General features: G+C 57.1%; 1 protein-coding gene across 2 annotated transcripts in view; it reads left to right on the forward strand.

Annotated features, from left to right (window-relative positions):
• PLCG1 (phospholipase C gamma 1) overlaps positions 1-21,201 on the forward strand; it is a 47,059-nt gene that overhangs the window by 23,017 nt on the left and 2,841 nt on the right. For both annotated transcript variants that reach the window (XM_068419599.1, XM_068419600.1), the window contains exons 4-27: positions 431-478; positions 5,011-5,095; positions 5,839-5,922; positions 6,273-6,295; positions 7,148-7,220; positions 8,272-8,373; positions 9,135-9,253; positions 10,056-10,141; positions 10,765-10,885; positions 11,325-11,493; positions 11,945-12,067; positions 12,996-13,097; positions 13,332-13,519; positions 13,819-14,019; positions 14,488-14,607; positions 14,906-15,086; positions 15,407-15,484; positions 15,937-16,040; positions 16,288-16,384; positions 16,513-16,582; positions 17,391-17,548; positions 18,109-18,205; positions 18,650-18,874; positions 19,309-19,457. In XM_068419599.1, coding sequence (XP_068275700.1) covers positions 431-478; positions 5,011-5,095; positions 5,839-5,922; positions 6,273-6,295; positions 7,148-7,220; positions 8,272-8,373; positions 9,135-9,253; positions 10,056-10,141; positions 10,765-10,885; positions 11,325-11,493; positions 11,945-12,067; positions 12,996-13,097; positions 13,332-13,519; positions 13,819-14,019; positions 14,488-14,607; positions 14,906-15,086; positions 15,407-15,484; positions 15,937-16,040; positions 16,288-16,384; positions 16,513-16,582; positions 17,391-17,548; positions 18,109-18,205; positions 18,650-18,874; positions 19,309-19,457 — 2,803 coding nt within the window. The remainder of the gene's footprint in view (positions 1-430; positions 479-5,010; positions 5,096-5,838; positions 5,923-6,272; positions 6,296-7,147; positions 7,221-8,271; positions 8,374-9,134; positions 9,254-10,055; positions 10,142-10,764; positions 10,886-11,324; positions 11,494-11,944; positions 12,068-12,995; positions 13,098-13,331; positions 13,520-13,818; positions 14,020-14,487; positions 14,608-14,905; positions 15,087-15,406; positions 15,485-15,936; positions 16,041-16,287; positions 16,385-16,512; positions 16,583-17,390; positions 17,549-18,108; positions 18,206-18,649; positions 18,875-19,308; positions 19,458-21,201) is intronic.

The raw sequence follows: 21,201 nt of genomic DNA on the forward strand, positions 1-21,201 counted from the left end.
TTTGACAGAAGGTGAGCACAGTGACAGCATATCATTCCCTCTGCGTCGTGCTGACCTGGCACTCCTGCCTCTGTGCTCGAGAGGCTTCATCCCGTTGACCTGCTGTGCTGCATCGTCTGTGGCCAGAGTCTGATCGCAAATGCGTGAGGGAAAAGGAGCTTTACCACGAAACAGATGTTTTTATGTGGCCGCAGCCTGGGTTATCTGTAGCAATTCCATGTAGGAGCATGTAGAAGAGAATACATTTGATTTTTTTGTCTTATCTGTGGACTCTCTTTCAGGCAGAGACAGTTTTAAAGGGGGGCAGGTTGCCTGCGTGAAAATAGGGCAGGCTGTCTTCCAGCATCTTCCAGAGACAGGAGCAAACTGCAGGGGCTTGTTGTTGAGGAGCTGGGGCTAAGTGTGTGTGTGTTTGTGCCCTTCCCTTTAGGTGGCTCCGGAAGCAGTTCTACTCGCTGGATCGCAACCGGGAAGACAGGTAGGAAGAGAAAACCTCTTGCACAGACATGCACATTCATAGAAGGGTTTGGGCTGGAAAGGTTTACCTTTGACTTGAAACCCCAGCCTTTGCTTTGGCTTTTTTGTTGTGTTCTTTAAGTTTTTAATTTTCATTTCCAAGGAACCTTAATTCAAGTCCCAACAACTTCCCTGGCTGATTTTCACTGAATTAAAAAAAAAAAAAAAATCAAAAAATTGTCTTGTTTCCCTGACCCTGACCCAGCTGTTTGGGCCCAGTAACCCCTTGAGATCCCATAGCTGTGAAACACCTTCACCCCCATCTGAAAACCTTGGGTGGCATCACCCAAGGAGCAGAGCCCAAAGAGCCAACAGGCAGCTCTGGCCACCCCGTTGGGGCTGAACTGGGTGGTGTTTGTTTTATTCTCCTCCTCTGAGGTCCATGAGGCCATGGGTCATCTTCCTGCTTGGCTTCTAGGCTGATGGGCTGCAGCAGGGCCACTACTTGTGGGGCTCTTAGTGCTTAGTGATGTCCTAGCAGGTGAGATGTCACGCTTGGACCTGTTGTGAGGAGATAAGGGAGGGGAATTGGGTCATGATCCATCATGAGGAGATAAGGGAAGGGACACTGGCCTGTCGAGAGGCGAGTTCCACCATGCTCTGCTTTCTGCTGCCACACACATAAGCTCATGCCCTCGGCTGCTGTGGAGCACCCGGGCCCCATGTGTCCCCTCTGTGTGCCCGGGTGCCCAGGCAGGGCTCACTGCAGAGCACCAGGCACATGCCTGGGCTCCAGAGCATCCTCCGCTTGGTCCTTGCTGATGCTGTGGATCTCACGCTGCTGCCCGTTCTCACGTTTCACTCGGAGCCCTGGAGCCCTTCTCATCCTTGCAGCAAGCTCCTGCCAAGAAACTCGCCCCACAAACCCGACTGTCTGTGCTGGGGGTGCGCTGCTGGGGGGCCGTGGGTCACCATGGTCAGCGAGGTCGGTCCTGTGGCAGCCAGGACGGGCAGCCAGGCGTTAAATTCAACCCATCTACATCTCGGAGCGGAGCGGGAGTGTGTTGCATTGGGGAAGTCCCGCTGCACTGGACACCTTTGCCTTTGCAATGGTTTATATTGTGGCATGGCAAGAGCACCGTTGGGTGCACGAGGATTTTACGGAGGAGGGATAAACCCTCACGGAGGCAGAAAGGGAAGGAGAGGAGCCTTTAATCTGTTGCAGCTGCTCTGTATATGCCACACACCTCTCAAATCCAGGCTTGGGTTTTATGTGCGGTGTACTGGTTTTCAGTGGTCACAGGGCGTAATATTTCCTAATTCAGCAATGGAGAGCACTGAGACAGGTGCAGGGCTGGCTGCAGGGGGGGTTTGGAGGATGAATGCAGGAGAAATGGAAAAAAATGGTCCTTTTTCTCATCCGGTTATATAGCAAAGCTGATGAAATGGCATCCCGACAGGCCAGAAGAGATGGCACATATAGATTGGTCTGCCCGAGGCATGGTCAGCTGAAAGCCAGCCTGTTGCTTCTCTCCTGTTGTTTTTCTTAATATCATCTTTCTATTAGCATTTAGAATTAAGGCAGCAAAATACAATATACTCCTGACCTGTCAAGCAAGGGGAGAGATTTCGATGCAAACAGCTTAATTAGAAGAGCTGCTGCTTCAGCCCAGGCAGCGAGAGGAGGAAAACAGCCATCGAGGGGGAATGCAGAAAGATCTTTTGTGTGTCCCCATTTTATAAGCATCTGCGTTTTCTGCAAAGTGGAGGCAGCAGTTACGGGCGTATACGTCTCTTGGATGAAATCTTTGCCCCTATGAAGCGTTCCAGCATTAACTTTGGTGTCACTGGGCTCTCGGCTTTTGCTTCTCAGCCCTGGAAAAGGGTTTGAGAAGGGAACAGTAAATTGTGTTGTTTTTAAAAACAACACACTTTCGCAAACCATCCTTGGGCCTTTCCAGCACGGGCAGGGTTTTGGCAGCTGAAGGAATCATTCCCAGCATTCACGTACCCCGTGTTCGCCCCAGCCGTCCCGGGGTGCCTGTGCATACCTTCCAGCACGCCGGCAGATGTTGGCTGTTTTCCCTGGCTGCTGGGCCTGGGGGTATTTATTTTTCCAAGGGAGGTTAGGTGGAAAGGGGAGGATAACAGGATGCTGGGGTGGTTTTTTTTTCCTAACTGCTGCAGAGGAGACCATTTCACCTTTGGCTAGGAGAGCTGCCCAGGGCTGGGAGCAGAGTTACAGCACTGGAGGCTGGGCAGGGGGGATGTTTTCGTCCCCTGTGAGAGGGGATGGAAACAGTCCTTTGGCCCGTTTGTCATGAAACCTTAAAAAACTTCCGCAGAAGAAATTAACTTATTTATTTGCTTTTTACTTTCTAGTCTCAAAATACTACCAAGCTGTTTATCCAAAGTCTCCAACACTTTAACATTATTAGTAACACAGTAAATAAAGTCCTTCCCTACCCCATTCTCCTCCTGAAGCAGAGAGGGAAATGCTGGTCCCAGCTTTCACAGGGTTTGCTCTCTCCTCTCCTGGTGCCGTCACATCGACGAGCAGTGCCGTGGTCCGACAGCCCAGCACTGCCAGAGCTGGGTGCTGGCTCCAGCGGGTCCCCAGCCCCATGCCCACTGCTGGTCCTGCTGCTGCAGCCCCTCCTGCTCCTTTTCCAAGAGCCTTTTTGGAGTCTCAGCCTCTCACCAAGGGGCAATTGCTGCTGGGTGGCCCTGGGGACTCTGGGTGTCCTGTCGGGGGTCCCATGAGAGCTGCTGCGTGCTGTGGTCCTTGATGAGCATCTCATGAGTCACAGTTGTGCTCCTGGCTCACTCCCCTGCCACATCGCCCCATATCCCTGTCACCCAGGACCTCGTAGCTGGCACCCCCCTGCCCTGGGGGTTGCACAGCACCCTGCACGTGGCCGTGGGTGCTGGGTGCATTGGAGAAGGGAAAGGACAGGCTCCCCCCGCCCCAAAACACTCACCCTGAGCCCCAGGGGTACCTCCTGCTGCCGGGGAAGGTGGAGGTGCAGGGGGGAGATACCAAAGCTGCTGCTCGTGCTGAGAGCGTGTTGCTGGCCGTGTACAGCTGGGAGGGAAGGGGCGGCTTTTTTGGCCAGCTTTTTTTTTCCCCTGTCCCAGCAGTGAGTGGCAGGACGCTGCCTGCACGGTCCTCGGCCGGCCGGGTGCTGGCTCTGGGCACGGCACGGGAGCGGGGCCAGGTCCTGCTCTGGCCATGCCTGCGTCCCAGCCCCTCGCTGCTCTGAGCCCAGAAACAAGGGCTCTCTGTGTCCCACCGCCTGCTCAGCCCTCGGCTCCCCAGTGCCTGACACCAGCCGGTTTCTCCCTCTCCTCGGGGCTCCCTCCATCCCTCCTCCTTTCTGTGTCGTTTGGGATCACCCCGTTTCCTGGGGAGAGTGTAAAAGAGATGCGGTTCGCGGTGCCCTTGCGCATCCCCGCAGATGCCAGCATCACCCCCGCACAGGACATCTTCCCTGGCATGTTCATATTTGCGCCCCGAAGCCATGAGCGTTCCCAGGGTCAGACCTGCCCTACGCTTTGCGGGATGGGGGAGCATCCTGTAGGGTCCTGGGCTCCCGCTTGCTCAGCGGGGGCAAAAGCAGCATCTGTGGTTGCTGGGGCGGACTCTGGGGGCTTGCTTTTGAGGCAGGAGCTGCCAGAAAATGATTGCACGCAGACCTCTGGGCTTCTGCAATCCTGCAGATGGGACACAGCCGCGTTTTTTCTCGCTGCGGCGCCGTTGCCCCATGGGGGAACACCACCGGAGCAGTCAGGGGCAGCCCCAGGCTCCTTCCTGCTGGTCTCTGCCCGCCTGGATGTGGGATCCCGCTTTGGGGTTGGCACCGGAGCCCTCCCTGGTCCTGGAACTGGCAGGTTTGGTGCGAAGGGTCTCGGGGGAGGATGGTCACGCTGGCTGCCCCGTGCCAGCGGAGTGTGGCAGTGGCTGGGGGAGCGCAGCTGGGCATGAGGCGGCAGCGCTGTGCCTGGGGCTAGGCACTGAAAATGGCTTTTTTTCCCTCTGTTTAAGATAAAATTAGCAGGGTCCAAACCACTTGCAAGGCCTGCCCTCTTCCAGCTCCCTCCGCAGGCCAGGGAGCAGGTTTTGGAAGGGGTTTGGGCACCCAGTAGCCATGTTGGGGCACAGATATTTGAAAAATGCTTTTGACTGGTCGTTCCTGTAAGGCAGGAGGCAATATGGGCCTGTTGCAGCATCGGCTCGAGTGGGATGAGAGCGCTGGGACTCGCCCTGTAGTGCTGGGAGCTTGCAGGAGCGGTGTTGGCAGTTCCCATCGGGATGCTGGCACCTCTCTTTGCTCCCCCTGCGCAGCAGCATTCGCTGGGGTGGAAAACGTTCCTCTGTTCTGCCTTTGGTCCCAACCCCGGTGTCCTTCTGGGGTCACACATTGTCCTTGTGTGTCCCAGCTGATGCCCCTTTGGGCATGGCTGCTCAGCGCACGTGGTGTCCCGGTCCCAGGGTGAGACCCCTCCATCCCAAAGCTGCTGAGTGTATTTCCCCTCTCTCCCCCGCCGAGCCAGGATCTCCGCCAAGGATCTGAAGAACATGCTGTCGCAGGTCAACTACCGGGTCCCCAACATGAGGTTCCTGCGGGAGAGACTCACGGTGAGTGCGTGACCCCTCTGCTCTCCTCGCTCGCCCTGGGGACCCCCGGCAGCCTGCTGCCTGCCTTTGAGCAAAACCTGGGGGTGGTTCAACTCCCACGGCACGTTTGCATATTGCCGAGGCTCCCAGCCCTTCCCGGGAGGGCCCCCGCCCACGGCAGCGACTGAAGAGCTGCCAGCTCCCACTGGGTGCCGCACCCTGGCCCGTTTGTGGCCAGAGCCCTCTCTTCACCCCCACCCTGCCTCCCCCGCTCCCGCATTGCTCCTGGCTCCGGTCTAGGGCTTTGTCCTGGTGGGGCAGAGTGCAGGAGGGCAGCGAGGCCAGCTGGTCCTGCACCCCGGGTCCTGCATCCCACTGCCACTGGGTGACAGGCGGCCAGCTCTGCCAGCCGCAGACCCAGGAGCGAAGGGTCACCTCGTGGTGACCAGCCCTTTCCACCAGCACCCAACTCCGAGGCCAAAGAGTGGTGCATCCCAAGGCAAGGTCTGGCAGTTTCCTGACACGATGTTTTCTGCAAACAAAAATAAAAATCATCCTTTTGTAATTATTCGAGTAAACGAGAACGCTTTTTAATCAGCACTGTGATGCCTTTACGTGGGTGAGCTGGGGGAGTTGTGTAACTCGGTGTAGGATGTGCCTGTGTCCTGGGCACTGCGGGGTCCTGATGGCCCCAGCAGGGACGGGCAAAGGTGGGAGAGTTGCCTGTGGCCCCTGTAAAACCTCTGCGGTTTTTTTTTCCCCAGGATGTGGAGCAGAGGAATGGGGATATCACGTACGGGCAGTTTGCACAGCTCTACCGCAGCCTGATGTTCAGCGCCCAGAAAATGGTAAGAGCTGAATTCTCCAGGGCTGGGAAGGGGAGGGGGAGGCTGTATTTGTTACTGGGCATTCCCTCTTAATTGCCTTTCTAACCCTGCTGCCCTCAGCTAATAACTCTTGTCTCCTTCCTCTGGGCCAGGGATGACAGGGAGTAAAGAAGTTACTGCTTTAGGCTGGTTAGCTCGGGGCTGCTGGGGCTGCTGGGGACGGGGGAGGCCGTGTGTGAGCAATGGCTGCGAGGGAGCAGAGCTGCACGGTGCTGGTTTGCTGTCCCTGAGACCTTCTTGACCAGCTTGTGCTTTCACATATGGTGGTGAGATTGAGTGCAACCCTAATGCTTGTGCTTCTTGTTTTGCAGATGGATGTCCCGTTCCTAGAAAGGTGGATAATTCTCTGTATTTGCTGGGGAAAGGGCTGTTTTCTTTTGCTCTGTAACATGCTTTGGTGCCTGCAGCAGCATGGCGAGGAGGAGGAATGCTGCACGCCTCTTGCTTGCCACCGCGCTGCTGGCATTTTTGTGCTCTGAATAAGCGTCTTTGCTGTAGTCGCTTCAGCTCATATCAGTAAGGGCTGGCATAGAGAAGGGAGTTGGCAGGGACCTCAGCAGAGCATCTGGTTCACCCCTCTGCCCAGGGCAGCCAGCACCGCCCAGTCCATTTCTGGGTTTTTTGGTGTTAGTCCCCAGCATGGCCCTTGGCTCTCCATTACGGCTTGGTGCGTTCATGGACAAGTCTTTTGAGATAATCAGCTACAAACGATTCCCTCCTTCATTCCTTGCCCTGCCTCCTTGAGTCCACGTCCTCTGGATACTTATAGCTCAGTCCTGTCTACGATCACCCCTTGACTGCCCTGCACCTATTTATTTCTTTTTATTCTTGAACGAGCCAGACCCTCACGTTATTTTTGTACAAATCAGTCCCTCTGATGATTTTTGCTGCCCTTCGCCAGGGTTTCACATTGTCGTACCCTGGGCAGTGTGAATCCTGGACTGCTCCTGGAGCAGTCCTTGGCTCTGAGATGTGGACATGTAAGCTCAGCTGCTGTATGTTTGCTCTTGTGCCCTCCTCGTCTCTCTCTGCTCATCCTGCTCTGCTCTTGCAGCGCTGCTTGCTCGGGGCACGTCTTGTTTGCAGACACCATGGTGCTTGCAGATGGTATCTCACATGATGCCGGTAGCAGTTGGTCGTGATGTGCTGCGTGAGTGACCGAAGCTTCTCTCTCTCTGCTTTTCAGGAGTGGAGAAAGGTCTGAGCACTTCAGGGTGTCGCTGCTGGAGTTGCAGAAGTTCTTGCTGGAGTACCAGAGGGTGAGCTCAACACAGGCCCAGGGGAGGGACGAGGGGGTAGGCACCGGTATCGGAAGGGATCTGATACTCCAAGGGCAGCCTTGCCGGGGAGCTGGGATGATTGGGTCGTGGGGTGCTCTGCCTGGCACGGCCACAACCTGAGCGCATCCTTCCTGGGGCAGGAGGTGGTGCAGGGGAAGCGCTGGTGAGGGTAAACCTGGCCTCAGCCAGGCACCCTGGTCAGAAGAGGGACCAAGAGCAGGAGGTCTGAGAGGAGCGGAGGTCCCAGGAGGGAGGAACTAGTTCGTGGAGATTTATCCAGTCCCTGTGACCTCAGCTGGTACTGAAGGTTTGCAGCAGCCGAAGCGTCATGGTCTGTCAGGAGGTCTCAGCAGCTCCTGAGGAGCAGCCGATCGATTCAATTGCTGACCTTTCCATTCAGAAGCGATCCTGGGTCGTTCAGCAAGCACAGCATGCATGCTCGGATGCAGATGCAGGTGCAAGCAGTGCGTTTGCGGGCTGCGCAGACCCTTTATTTCAGCTCTTGCCGGGCTCCCCTCTCGTTGATGGTCTCCTTCTCCAAGAGGACGGGGTGGCTCGCAAAAGCACTGCCATGCCTCGCGTGAGAGCATGGGGCCTCCTGCCTTGACCGTCCTCCCCGTCTCCCACCGCCACCTCCCTGCCCGTGGTCTGCAGCGAGCAGAGGGTTAACCAGCAAAGAGACGCGTCCGTTTTGGTGGCCTAACGAAAGACACCCAGGGAGAGAGAGATGCAAAAGGAAGCCGAGATGGCTTCTGCTGCCAAAGGAGGAGGGATGGCAGATGTGTGCAACGGAGCTATCAGAGACAAATGCATGGCACTGAGAAAATGAAGACCACTCAGAAACAGGGCAGACTCCTGCAGTTGCGTGCTACGCTTCATTTGTGCTGACAGTTGAGTTCCTGGCAGAGATGGTCTTGCATTAAAACCTGCCTCCTTAATGGTTAAAGCTTCTAGTTGGATGAGCTGCACGTGGTTTTGAATAATCCTTTCTGAAGTGGCTTCTTTCTTATGTCTCTCTCGGGGTTTGCAGGAGCTCTGGGCTGCAGATATCCTTCAGGTACAGGAATTCATGTTCAACTTTCTGAGAGACCCTTTGAGGGAGATCGACGAGCCTTATTTCTCCTTGGATGAAGTAAGACACCTTGAACACTAGCGTGTACGGAGCGGGGTGGAGTAGGGTGCGACATCCCCAGTGCCATGTGTGCTGCGGTGTGACAGCTCTGCCGTGTCTTCACTGCGGGGTGGCAGTGCTTAAAGGATCACAGCCCCTGTAGGCTGCATTGCTATGAGATACACGGGGTGGGTCACCACGTTGCACAAGAGCTGGTTGTCGAAGGGAATGACTTCTGGGCTCTCTTCTTGTGCTGAATGTGTGCAGCTGGGAGTGCTCATCAGGCAGTTCGTTTGGAGGAGGAAAGGGGCTGCATTTGGCTTAATGCCCCTTTGGGGCATGTAAGGATCTTTTCAAAGCAAGAAGAGCTGAAAACAAAAGAATAAAAAAAACTGGAGATGACCATGTCACTGGCACTCTGGACCGACTCCCACGCAAAGGTCCCTTGATCCACGTGGCCGTAGTGAGCTGTTGCCTGCCATGTGAGCCGCAAAAAACAATGCAGAGCAATTGATTTGTCCCCAGCTGGGTCAAAGGATTTGTACACAGGTATCTGGCACAGCTCAGAGGAGAGGTGGCAAAGCCTAAGCTGTGGTCACTCAAGCACACTGGGTCAGGTGGCTTCTGTGCTGTCTTGGTTGCCTCTAGTCAGTCTGTGCTGAGCTTAGAAAATAGCTCCCTGCTCGGTAGCTGCTGACCCAGAGGGTGAGATGTGTGTGAAGCTAAACCACAGCACCCGGCTGCTCCGCATCATTAACACGCTTCTGTTTCTTCCTGAGCAGTTTCTCACCTTCCTGTTTTCCAAAGAGAACAGCATCTGGAACTCGCAGCTGGACATGGTGTGTCCGGAGAACATGAACAACCCCCTCTCCCATTACTGGATCTCCTCCTCACACAACACGTAAGGACTAGGAGATGGCTCTCTCCACCCGTCCGCTCCCAGCCTCCTCTTGCCCTGTGCCAGGGTGGGATTCTCCTGATTCTGCCTGATCCCAGTGATGGGTCAAGTAGACTTTTCCAGCCTGGGGCCAGTACATCAGAGACAGTCCTCTTGGTGCCCCAGTCCTCCCTCCGTTGTTTAACCATCAGTGTTTTGCTGTGGTGGTGTCAGCAGCACCCATCTGCCCAGACTGTGCTCTCAGGTCCCAGGCTGTCACTCTGGCCATTTCTTACTGTTAGCGACGTCATCTTCCACACAGGACAGATGTGATAAACACCTGGCAGGCTGACATGGCCTTCTCTGCTGCCAGAAGAATCGTGCAGAAGCTGCATTCTTTGCAGACAGGCTCTATGCTCCCCGTTCATGGGATGCAGTGGCAGCACTTTAGCCCAAATTTAAAGGACCGAGAGCCTAAGCCAGCTGAGCAGTGTGGAGGGCAGGCAGCGAGCGCCTGTCCGCCTGCACGAGCTGGTCTGACCCTGCTCTCGGGCTGCTTCTGGCTGGTACGGGGGAGCTCTGCGGCACCAGCACTGATATCGCTCTTTGAGGCTTATCTCAAAGCAGCAAAGCTGGACCTGAGTAGTGCTTGCAGCCCCTTGCAGGAGGGGCAGAGCTGAACCCCTCCTCTGGGGAGGATGGCAGGTCTGGGGGAACATCGCTCTCCCCATTCCTCACCTCGCAGCAGCAGCTCCATGATGTCCCAGCAGACATCCGTGCCCGTGGTGAGCGTGTTGCTTTGCTGATGTCTTCTCTCACGTGAAAGGTACCTGACGGGGGATCAGTTCTCGAGCGAGTCCTCGCTGGAGGCGTACGCCCGCTGCTTGCGCATGGGATGCCGCTGTATCGAGCGTGAGTACCCGGGGCCGGCACTTCTGTCTCCACTGTCGCAATAGCTTGTGGTGGTCAGGGAAGGCTTTGCATGGAAAGCAGGGCTGAAGGTTGACGTGCCAGTGGCAGCATTGTCACCATGATGTGTTGGTCTCTTCTCCCAAGTGACAGGATGAGAGGAAGCGGCCTCAGGTTGTGCCAGGGGAGGTTTAGATTGGAGATCAGGAAAAATTTTTTCACCAAAAGGGTTGTCAAGCGTTGGAACAGGCTGCCCAGGGCAGCGGTGGAGTCACCATCCCTGGGAGTATTTAAAAGACGGGTAGATGTGGTGCTTGGGGACATGGGTTAGTGGTGGGCTTGGCAGTGCTGGGTTAACGGTTGGACTCGATGATCTTAAAGGTCCTTTCCAACCACAACGATTCTGTGATTCTATGATGTGCTGAAAGGGCTGAGGTCATTTGCTCTGTGGGTCTGGATGGTACATGCCTGAGCTTTTGGTACCCCAGAAAGATCTGGACTTTCTCCTCGCTCCTTTCTTACCATCCAGCGTGGTTCCCAGCAGCACTTAGTTCAGTCCACCTCATGTCCGTGTCCTGCCTTTATTCCAGCCTTTGGGCTCAGTTTCCCTCGTGGGTCTCTTTCAGTGGATTGCTGGGATGGTCCCGATGGCATGCCGGTCATCTACCATGGACACACCTTAACCACCAAGATCAAGTTCTCTGACGTCTTGGTGACTATCAAGGAGCATGCCTTTGTCACCTCTGAGTGAGTACAGCAGGGACCTGGACTTCAGCTAGCAGAGCTGCCAGGAAGGCAAAGAGAGGGTAGAGCCAAGGCTGTAGCAAAGTGAAGCCTACCTTTGTCCAGAGATTCGGCATAAGACCACATGCCTGGGATTCGGTGGGAAGAAAGGGTGTTGTTGTGTCTCCCAGCCAAAGGGAGACTCCTCCCGGAAAAAAAGTTGTGGGAGGGAAGGCTTTGGGTAAACCCCAGTAGTTTGCCAGTCCTTCTACACTGTGCATTGCCAGCTGCGGTGGGGACACCTTGCTGTAGGGTGGTTATGTTGCGCACTCAAGACAGCACAGATTGCTGTTGGTACAAGCTGCTCCTTGAGGGTGCAGAGGCCAGGTTTTGAAACGGAGCTCAGAGGCGTTGGCCCACCCAGACACCGTGCTGGTTCTGACGGCGCTTTTCCTTCTCCCAGTTTCCCCGTCATTCTGTCCATTGAGGACCACTGCAGCATTGCTCAGCAGAGGAACATGGCTCAGAATTTCAAGAAGGTCTTTGGAGACATGCTCTTGACCAAACCAGTAGATATTTCCGCTGACGGCCTTCCCTCTCCAAACCAGCTCAAGAGGAAGATTCTCATCAAGGTGAGCCCTTCCCCAGCATGGCTCCACAGTGGAGAGAATGGGGACACATGGGGTGAGGGTGTGGGACCAAGGGCAGCTGCTTACCTCTGGAAGGGGTTGGTTGGCAGTGCAGGGTTGGAAGTGGAGACCTGGTGCTAAAAACAATTGGAGACAAAGAGCTCTCTTGCTTCAGAGGAGCTGATGGGAAATGAGCTCAGGAGCTGAGTGCTGCCTTTCTTGAGAGCTTGGGGCATGTTGGTGTTTCTGCTGCAGGAATCACTGCTGGGAAGGAAGGGTGGGACTTTAGTGCCTTTTGATGATCTCTGTGGCATGGGTCTTACCTTGGTCCTTTTAGTCTGGAGGAACCTGCTGCAGCAGACCTGGAGTTTTAGGGTTGCTCACCAGGAAATCCGTGCTGCTTTTTGGGTGCCCGCTCCCCTGAGGGTGCCTGACCCGCTCTCTGATCCCACAGCACAAGAAGCTGGCAGAGGGCAGTGCTTACGAGGAGTTACCCACGTCCGTCATGTATTCAGAGAACGACATCAGCAACTCCATCAAGAATGGGATCCTCTACCTGGAAGACCCCATCAATCACGTACGTCTCTCTCTGCCCCTGTCACCCTGGCCCCGCTCTGTGGGCTCCGTAAATGACGTGGTAACTCCGTAAGGTACCATGTGGTGGCTGGAAGGAAGGGCTGTGGTGCGAATGATCTCAGAGGCCATTGGTCCATCCTGTTCCTCAGGTGTCTCTGAAGGCTGGGGGATGTTTTTATGCTGGCTTTCTCCTGTGCTCTTCCCTAGGCACCTCCTGTTGGCCCTTGTTAGAGGCAGAAGGCTGAGCTAGAGGGAGCTCTGGGCTGATGCTCTGCAGCTGCTCTTGCGTAGTCCATGTAGCCTGTTATCTGTTGCTGCAGTAAGTTCTAGGGTTGGCCTGTGGTTCTCGACCCGCCTGCCTCCTACCAAGTGCCTACACACTTAACGCACCTAAACGAGCATCCTGCTTTGTCAAGCGCTGAGTTTTACTGTGTGCGTTTACTTAGACGCAGTCCACTTCTTCAGCTGCTTCGCTTTGCTGAGGATCTGCCAGGCAGTCACGTGTGAACGGAACAGGTTTTTGGAAAACAGGGAAGTGCGATGGTAAAGCCGCACAACCATCTCTGATATCCTCATCTCTGATAGCCCCCATGCTGAAACCATGCGGTGTTTTCTGTTTGCATTGATTTGCTCTTCATTTGGTCACCTCCTTTTAACACGTGCTGGGGTGTTTGCAGCGCGGTCTGCAGTCACTTTGTATGTAAGACCTGTCACGTGCCGGTTTTTTGCTACTGATAAATCCGTGCTTCAGATCTGGGGGATGTTTTGGAAGCTCCTGTGACTCCACTGAAATCAGTGTTGCTGGTGGCTATCCTTTGCAAACCCGATCACCCCTCACTGCTTGTGCTGACCAGGAAGAGCTGATGGGTGGTGGGCCAGCTTGGTGCTTCCTCAGGGGGTCTCTTTGCCCAGAGTTTGTTTCCTTGTAGGAGTGGAACCCGCATTACTTTGTTCTGACCAGCAGCAAGATCTACTACTCTGGGGAGACAACCAGTGACCAAGGAAATGAGGATGAGGAAGAGCAAAAGGAGGTGAGGGCTCTCTTGCAGGATGCTGAGTTGCTCCCCTAGAGAAAGGACTTGATGGCCCAAGGGACTGAGCATCTCCACTGACAGCTGACTTCAGGGGGAGATCCTGTGGTGGGAAGGGTGGGAGCTGCTTCAGAAACTCCCTGGGCCTGGCTGGAAGACCCCTGAGCAGAGCAGACTCCGACACCACCAGCCTGCCCTCAGTTAACCCAAGACGGTGGGTTTTCACCCTGCCAGGTGAGCAACAGCACCGAGCTTCACTCCACCAAGAAGTGGTTTCACGGCAAGCTGGGAGCGGGACGCGACGGGCGGCACATCGCGGAGCGGCTGCTGAAGGAGTACTGCATCGAGACGGGGGCCCCCGACGGCTCCTTCCTCGTCAGAGAGAGCGAGACCTTTGTTGGAGACTACACCCTCTCCTTCTGGTGAGGGCCACAGGTGGCAGCCTGCTGCTCGGTGTCACTCCTGGGGTAGTCTCCATCTTGACACCATCTTCAGTGGTGGGGTCCCATTCCCCAGTGGTCCATGAGCAGGTTTCTCTCCTTTTTCTGTGCCCCAGCATCACGTCGCTCACTGTCCCAGTGCAGAAGGGTCAAGTCCCTTGGGACCCTTGTGCCATGGGTCTCCTGTGGGGCAGGAATGCCATGTCCAGGCCAGAGCTGTGCCTGAGGCAGGTGCAAAATCTCCACGGACGACCCTGATTTACCCCCTCCGTCTTCTGCAGGCGCAATGGGAAGGTGCAGCACTGCCGGATCCACTCGCGGCAGGATGCCGGCAGCCCCAAGTTCTTCCTGACGGACAACCTGGTGTTCGACAGCCTCTACAACCTCATCACCCACTACCAGGAGGTGCCGCTGAGGTGCAACGAGTTTGAGATGAGGCTGACGGAGCCGGTGCCACAGACCAATGCCCATGAGAGCAAAGAGTGAGTGCGTGTTTGGGGAGGGCGGGTTGTGTCCACTGGGCAGCTGGGACGCAATGGGCAACCCTCCTAAGTCTTGCTGCAGTCCGTCCTTCCTTGCTGGGGCTCTCTGGTTCCCGCTTGCTTCCTGTGGAGCCCTGTGTCACAGCAGCCATGTCGGCCAGCTTCGTCGTTGATGGAGCTGGTTGTCTCGGAAGCTCAGTGCAAAGAAAGGAGGTATTGGGCTTGGTTGGGATGCCCTCGCCCATGCCGCACGTCACCAAATGGCTCTGTTCCTGCCTGTCCCACAGAAAGGAGAAGACAGCCCTGTTGAGGTGTTACATGTATGATGATCTCTGCTCCCTGTCCTCCTTCTGAGGATTCAAGGCAGTCTTTTGTGGGCTGGAGGGGAAACAGTTACGGGCATGGCAGAGGTGTGGGATGAGCCAGAGGTGTGGAGACCCATGCACAGTGATGTGTCTTTCCTGACAGGTGGTACCACGCCAGCCTCACCCGGGCCCAAGCCGAGCACATGCTGATGAGGGTGCCACGTGACGGAGCCTTCCTGGTGCGCAAGAGGAGTGAGCCCAACTCCTACGCCATCTCCTTCCGGTGCGTCCCTGGGAGAAGGGTGGTGGGCTGGAGTGCTGCAGGGTGTGACTGAGCAGGAGAGGGGCCGTGAGCCTGATGTGAGCCCTCCCAGAGCTCTTCTCTCTCCTGGATGGCTCTGGATAAGCCTTACAGCCCCATGAGAGCCTTCAGGACCCTGCTCCTCCTCCCATCTCCTGATGGGAGATGACTGTGCTCAGCAGCCAGCCCGGGGGTACCTTTTGCTTGGGTGTCTTTATTTAGGCAGAGACCGTCTCCTACCAGGCACCAAGAGGCTTCTCTCTGTCTTTCCACCTGCCAGGGCGGAAGGGAAGATCAAACACTGCCGAGTGCAGCAGGAGGGCCAGACCATGGTGCTCGGCAACTCCGAGTTCGAGAGCCTGGTAGACTTGATCAGCTACTATGAAAAGCACTCGCTGTACCGCAAGATGAAGCTGAGGTACCCCATCAACGAGGAGACACTGGAGAAGATAGGGACGGCGGTGAGTGTGGGTGGTCTTTGGAAGAGCTAAGACAAAGGATGATGGACAGGTCCTTGAAGTGGTGTGTGAGCCATCTCTGGTTCACTGTCCACACCTCTTGGGGCTTCATGCCCTGTTGGAAACACTTGTTGGCTTGAGTGCGATTTATTGCTGCTCCTCTGACCCAGGTCAGCAGGGGGTGCGGGCTTGGGCATCTGGTTGCTGTGTGCAGCATCATCTTTGGTCTTGTGCCTTCCCTGGGGTGTTCTCCCTCCCCCAAGACAGGGGACCTGTTCTCCTGCAGAGCCACCGTTGTCACCACCGGCCCTTTGCTTTGACAGGAGCCGGACTACGGAGCCCTTTACGAGGGACGCCACCCTGGGTTCTATGTGGAAGCCAACCCCATGCCCACCTTCAAGGTACGCTCTCACTGCTTGGCACGAAACGACCTGCAGCACCTGAGGGTTTAGCAAGTGTCTCTTTGTTTTCCAAGAGCTGTATGATTGTGCTTGCTCATTTCTAGACCATGCGGGAAGACACACTCTAGGCTGAGCCTGCAGGTTCCCAGGCTGGGCCGCCTCTTGTTCTGAACCCTCCAAACTAAACCCATGAGTGGCTCCAGCCCAGAGGGAAGTGCCTGTGCAGGACCATACCAGACTTGTGATCTCTGGTTTGGTGTAAACGGGGGCCTCGGTTTGTTCTGCAAGGGTCACTAGGGTCTGGCAGCTGGGTTGGATGCTGCCTGCACACAATGTGCCTCACAGCCCCCCCAACAAACACATCTGCGGTGGGAGGTGATCTCTCATCCCATGGGTTCGTTGTCCATGTGTCCATCTGCTGCACGGCCCCATGGGACCCCTCCTCGTTGCAGTGCGCAGTCAAAGCCCTGTTCGACTACAAGGCCCAGCGGGAGGACGAGCTCACCTTCACCAAAAACGCCATCATCCAGAACGTGGAGAAACAGGAAGGAGGCTGGTGAGTTGGTCCTGAGCCTCCTTTTTCCCTCGGGGACACAGTCAAACCTTGGTGTCACCCTCCATACAAAGGTGTGTCCCCTCTAGGGCTGGGTCCGTTTGGGGATTGCCCACAAGCTGCACAGCCCCAAAGCCTCACCAACCCTAACAGCAGATGATGGAGGAGCTGCTTGTCACCCGTGACCCCCAGCCACGGTGCTGTGGGATCCCGTGGTGGGTGCTGACGCTGCCCCTTCCCTCTGTTCCAGGTGGAGAGGAGACTACGGTGGCAAGAAGCAGCTGTGGTTCCCTTCCAACTACGTCGAGGAAATTACTGGTCCCAGTAGCCTGGAGCCAGAGAGGGAGGTGAGCTTGTGCCTGAGCGGAGCCAGGAGAGGTGGTGGGGAGGCGGCCGCGTGTGCAGCCCCCCGCGCTCGGCCGCGCTGCCCAGCGCCGTGCTCAGCACCATCCTGCCTGTGCTTCGTTCCCCGCAGCAGCTGGATGAGAACAGCCCCCTGGGAGACCTGCTCGGAGGGGTCCTGGACGTGCCCTCCTGCCAGATCGGTGAGTGCCGGGGAGGGGTGGGGGAGCAGGGGGGGTTACAGCCATCTGCAGGTGTTCTGGGCCCAAGGGCTTTGGTCTGCGTCCGTCTCTAGGCACCCCCGTGCCTGCTGCAAGCGAGCACCAGCCCACGGCGGGTGCTTGCCGTGCGGTGATGTGCTCCACCGCTGCTCCCGGCACAGAGGGTGCCTCGGGGTTGGGGGCTCAGCCGTGTCCCTGCAGCCGAGGAGCACCCGGGGTCCTGCCGAGAGCCGCTCCAGCACGCCTTGAACCTGCTCTCGAGGCAGCCCCCCCACGGGCAGGGGCACCAGGCAAGGGGCCTACCCATGGACAAGGGGCACCGATTTTGTAGGGCGCTTCGTTTCTGTGGGGGTTTGCCCTCCCCGGCATACGTGTGGTCCAACCTCCCTGCCAGGCCGCCGCAGGCGCTGGGGCTCCTGGGCGCTGGCTGAGCTGGTCCAGCCTGCAGCTCCCTGCCGTCCCTCCGCTCCCCAGAGCCCCGAGGATGTTGTGCTCCAGGTGGCTGTTACCACGTGGGTGCTTCAGGGCACGGGGCGAGGAAGATGCAGGAAGGGGCCCCGTGAGTCTCCTTAGCTCCCTCACAACACGCTCTGCATTCTCACCTGTTGCTTCCTGGGCTCCATCTGTTGCCTCCAATGATCCGCAATGGGAGCTTCTCTTAGCTGAAGAGACCCAGGGCAGCCATGGGAGTCCCTTAGTGTCTCTTCCCTCCCTTCCTCCCTCTGTGGTATGAAGGACTTGGCTCAGCATCTGCCTGTGACCTTGCCCTCTGCTCTCTCTCCCCACACAGCAATCCGCCCCGAAGGGAAGAACAACCGCCTCTTCGTCTTCTCCATTAGCATGGCCTCGGTGTCACGCTTGTCCCTTGATGTGGCAGCCGATACACAGGAGGACTTGCTGGACTGGGTGAAGAAGATCCGGGAGGCAGCCCAGACGGCTGATGCACGGGTGAGGCTGGAGAGCCCTTGGTAGGGGACACATGTCCTTGGCAAGTCCTGGGTTTTCCAGGAGCCGAAAGCAGGTGGAGGCTGGTGGGGTGGTGGTGAGGTGGCAGCCTGTGACGACTGGCAGAGCAGTTACAAAGATGATAAAGCAAGAGTAATCTTTGACAATATGGCAAGGGGTGGTGGCCACGTATTGTGGCTTGAGAGGTTCAGGCTGGACATCTGGGAAGACTGGTCCATTGGGAGGGTGCTGCAGCCTCGGGAGGTGGGGGACCTCCATACCTGGAGGGTGGCAAGGCTCAGCTACAAGGCCACAGCTGGCCTGTGGTGGTACCAGTGCCAGTCCTACTCCAGGTGGGAGGTAGGACCACCAAGGGCCCTTCCCATGGGCGCGTTTGTGGTGTCCCTGTGTGCAGCCCCAGCAGACCTGCTAGGGGCTCCCACAGCGTGGGCAGGAGCGGCCACCCCAGGCCAGCACTGCCGTTGACCACAGTTGGTGAGCTGGGTTGTCCAATGCCACTGCTCCCCCCTGGCCCTGACACTTCTCTCCCCCTCTCTTGGCAGCTCTCTGAAGGGAAGATGATGGAGAGGAGGAAGAAGATTGCCCTGGAGCTTTCGGAGCTGGTGGTCTATTGCCGACCTGTGCCCTTCGACGAAGAGAGTGAGCATCTGCCGGTCTGGTGGCCACCGCAGGCAGTGACTGTGGTGTTACTGACCCCACGGCGTGCCCCGAGGTGCTGCTTTGGCTAGATCTCAGCAGAGGGCAGGTGGAACCAGTTTACAGTGGAGCTCTGGGAACGTCATTCTCCAGAGGGTGGAAGTTCCCTTCCCCATCCCTCTGTTGCTGGGATCTGCCACCATCCAGAGCAGCTGCTGAGGGCGTGAGGCTGGGGAGCACCATGCCTGATCACCGAGAGCAGTTTCGATGCGCTTGGCCATCGGTGTTGGGCACCCAGCAAACACCCGCCGGGGCAGAGCAGGGTCTGCACAACCTGATGGTGGCTGAGCCAAGGGAGGAGAGGATGGTGTTAGAAGGGGACCAGGGTGGTTGAAGTGTCTGGAAAGGGGACGTGCTCCCGGCTTACACTGTGCTGTCTCCTCCCAGAGATCGGCACAGAGAGGGCCTGTTACAGAGATATGTCCTCCTTCCCCGAGACCAAGGCGGAAAAGTACGTCAACAAGATCAAAGGCAAGAAGTTCCTGCAGTACAACCGCCTGCAGCTCTCCCGCATCTACCCCAAGGGCCAGCGCCTCGACTCCTCCAACTACGACCCCCTGCCCATGTGGATCTGCGGCAGCCAGCTGGTAGCACTCAACTTCCAGACCCCAGGTGAGGGCAGGAGGCAGGGAAGGTGGGCAGGCTCCGGGGGTACCCTGTGCCTCCTCCCAGGAACCTGCCTGCAGCCCTGCTAACCCGATCCTGGCAAACAGGGGGGTAGGAGGGGGGCCACAGTGGTGAATTCAAGCATCTCATGGGGCAGTTTGGCGAACGCTAGAGCCAGCACAAGGAAAGCTGAGAGGGAGGAAGAGAAGGGAGTGACCCATGGAGCAGTGGGTAGTGGGGCAGATCGTGCATGAGACACTCACCCCATGGCCCCAGCACATGCGCAGGCTGCAGTGGGGCCATGGCACATGAGGCATTGCCAAGGGATGGGCCAGGGCCCCTTGAAAAGGGCTTCCCACGAGGTCCCAATAACCCAGGTGATCTGGCTTGTGGAAAGGGCACAGGGTCTTCTCCCTCCATCTCCTGCCTCTGCTCTACAGACAAGCCCATGCAGATGAACCAGGCCTTGTTCATGTCCAGCGGCCAGTGTGGGTACGTCTTGCAGCCAGTCAACATGCGGGATGACATCTTTGACCCCTTCGACAAGAGCACGCTGCGGGGGGTTGAGCCGCTCTCCATCTCCGTTGAGGTCAGTCCCTTGTCCCAGCATGGGGTCACATCCAGGCGGTTATAGAATCACAGAATCGTTTTGGTTGGAAAGGACCTTTAAGGTCATCGAGTCCAACTGTTAACCCAGCACTGCCAAGCTCACCACTAAACCATGTCCCTCAGCACCACATCTACACGGCTTTTAAATCCCTCCAGGCATGGTGGCTCCACCACTGCCCTGGGCAGCCTGTTCCAGTGCTTGACAACCCTTTTTGTGGGGAAATTTTTCCTGATATCCAATCTAAACCTCCCCGGGCACAACCTGAGGCCGTTTCCTCTCGTCCTATCACTTGTTACCTGGAAGAAGAGACCAACACCCTCCTCGCTACACCCTCCTTTCAGGGACTTGTAGACAGCAATAAGGTCTCACCCAAGCTTCCTTTTCTCCAGGCTAAACACCCCCAGTTCCCTCAGCCGCTCCTCATAAGCCTTGTTCTCCAGACCCTTCACCAGCTTTGTTGCCTTTCTTATACTGAGTTTGGGGTGATACAATGGTTTTTCTGGGTTCCTGGTCCCTGCCTTCAGCTGCTCCTTACCCAACCCCTCAGCCCCTGCTGAAGGGCTGTCCTGCAGTGCAGGCTTGGAGAGCCCTCGCTGAAGGGGGAGACCCATGGGTGCTGCCCAGGGAAGCACCACCGACCCCCCGGGGCGCCTGGAGAGGAGGAGCAGGAGCATCCCTGGGTGCCCAGGGCCCAGTGCCGGCAGGTGGCATCCACGAGCCGCAGAGGTGACATCCCTGTCCCCAGAGCTCAGCTGGGGCTGCCCAAGTGCAGGATGGCTCCCAAGGGGGTGACACAAGAGCTGTGCATTGTCCCCTCCTTGTCACTGAGTTGCTGCGGGCTTAATGTTACTGTCCTGGCTGTGTCCCCTTCCCTCTTGGGAAGATGCTTGAGGTCAGAGCAGACTCTTCAGCCCCTTTCTGGGTTGCCCTGCTCATGATGATGCGGGTGGGGGGGTGCTGGTGGGGGTACCGGAGGGGGGACTGCGGATGCTCGTTGAATCTTTTCCTTCCCAGATGGTGGGAGGGGGGCTGGACCGTTTCCACACGGCAGAGGCTCTGCAGGGCTGTGGGGCAACTCGCTAGACACACAGCGAAGCTCCTGGAGGGATGGGCAGGCTGATGGCTCTCGCGTTTGGACCCGCGGCTGTCCCACTGGGCATCCCCAGGGGTCTCGGAGCCGAGCCGGCCATTTAGCTGTGGGTTGGCAGTCTCCTTTGCAAGTCCTTCCGTCTCCAGCAGCCCCTGGGGAGGAGGCAGCAGGGATCCTGCCTTTAGGTGCTCACAGGTGTCTGTCAACAGGCACAAACTGCAGCTCCTTGGAGGCCACCTCTGTTTCGGAGTGATCCCACCTCAGAGACCACTGCCCTGCTCAGGGAGGACACCCCATTGTGTCCCATCTGCACCATCCTGCACAGTGGATATGGATCCACTGTCTCCCTAGAAATCCCTGCCTATTTTCCAAACCCTTCCTGCCTCCTGGCATGCAGGTGTCAAGAGTCACCGTGCTGCGGCCTGTCACCGTCTCCTTTAAGAGACGGGCTCAGCCTTTTGTCCTCTGGCGAACCTGCCCGATGTCCCCACCAAAGCCAGCTTTCACGGATGGAGAAGCCGTCTCGAGCCCAGCGTGACTCAAAGCACATGATCCCGCGCTGGCAGCGCGTCCTTCCCCTGCACCAGCAGCGTGCCGCCAGCCCGCTGGAGCCACAGATGGCCGCTGGCAAGA

Source organism: Nyctibius grandis, chromosome 28 (genome assembly GCF_013368605.1).
Source record: "Nyctibius grandis isolate bNycGra1 chromosome 28, bNycGra1.pri, whole genome shotgun sequence".
Lineage (NCBI taxonomy): Eukaryota > Metazoa > Chordata > Aves > Nyctibiiformes > Nyctibiidae > Nyctibius > Nyctibius grandis.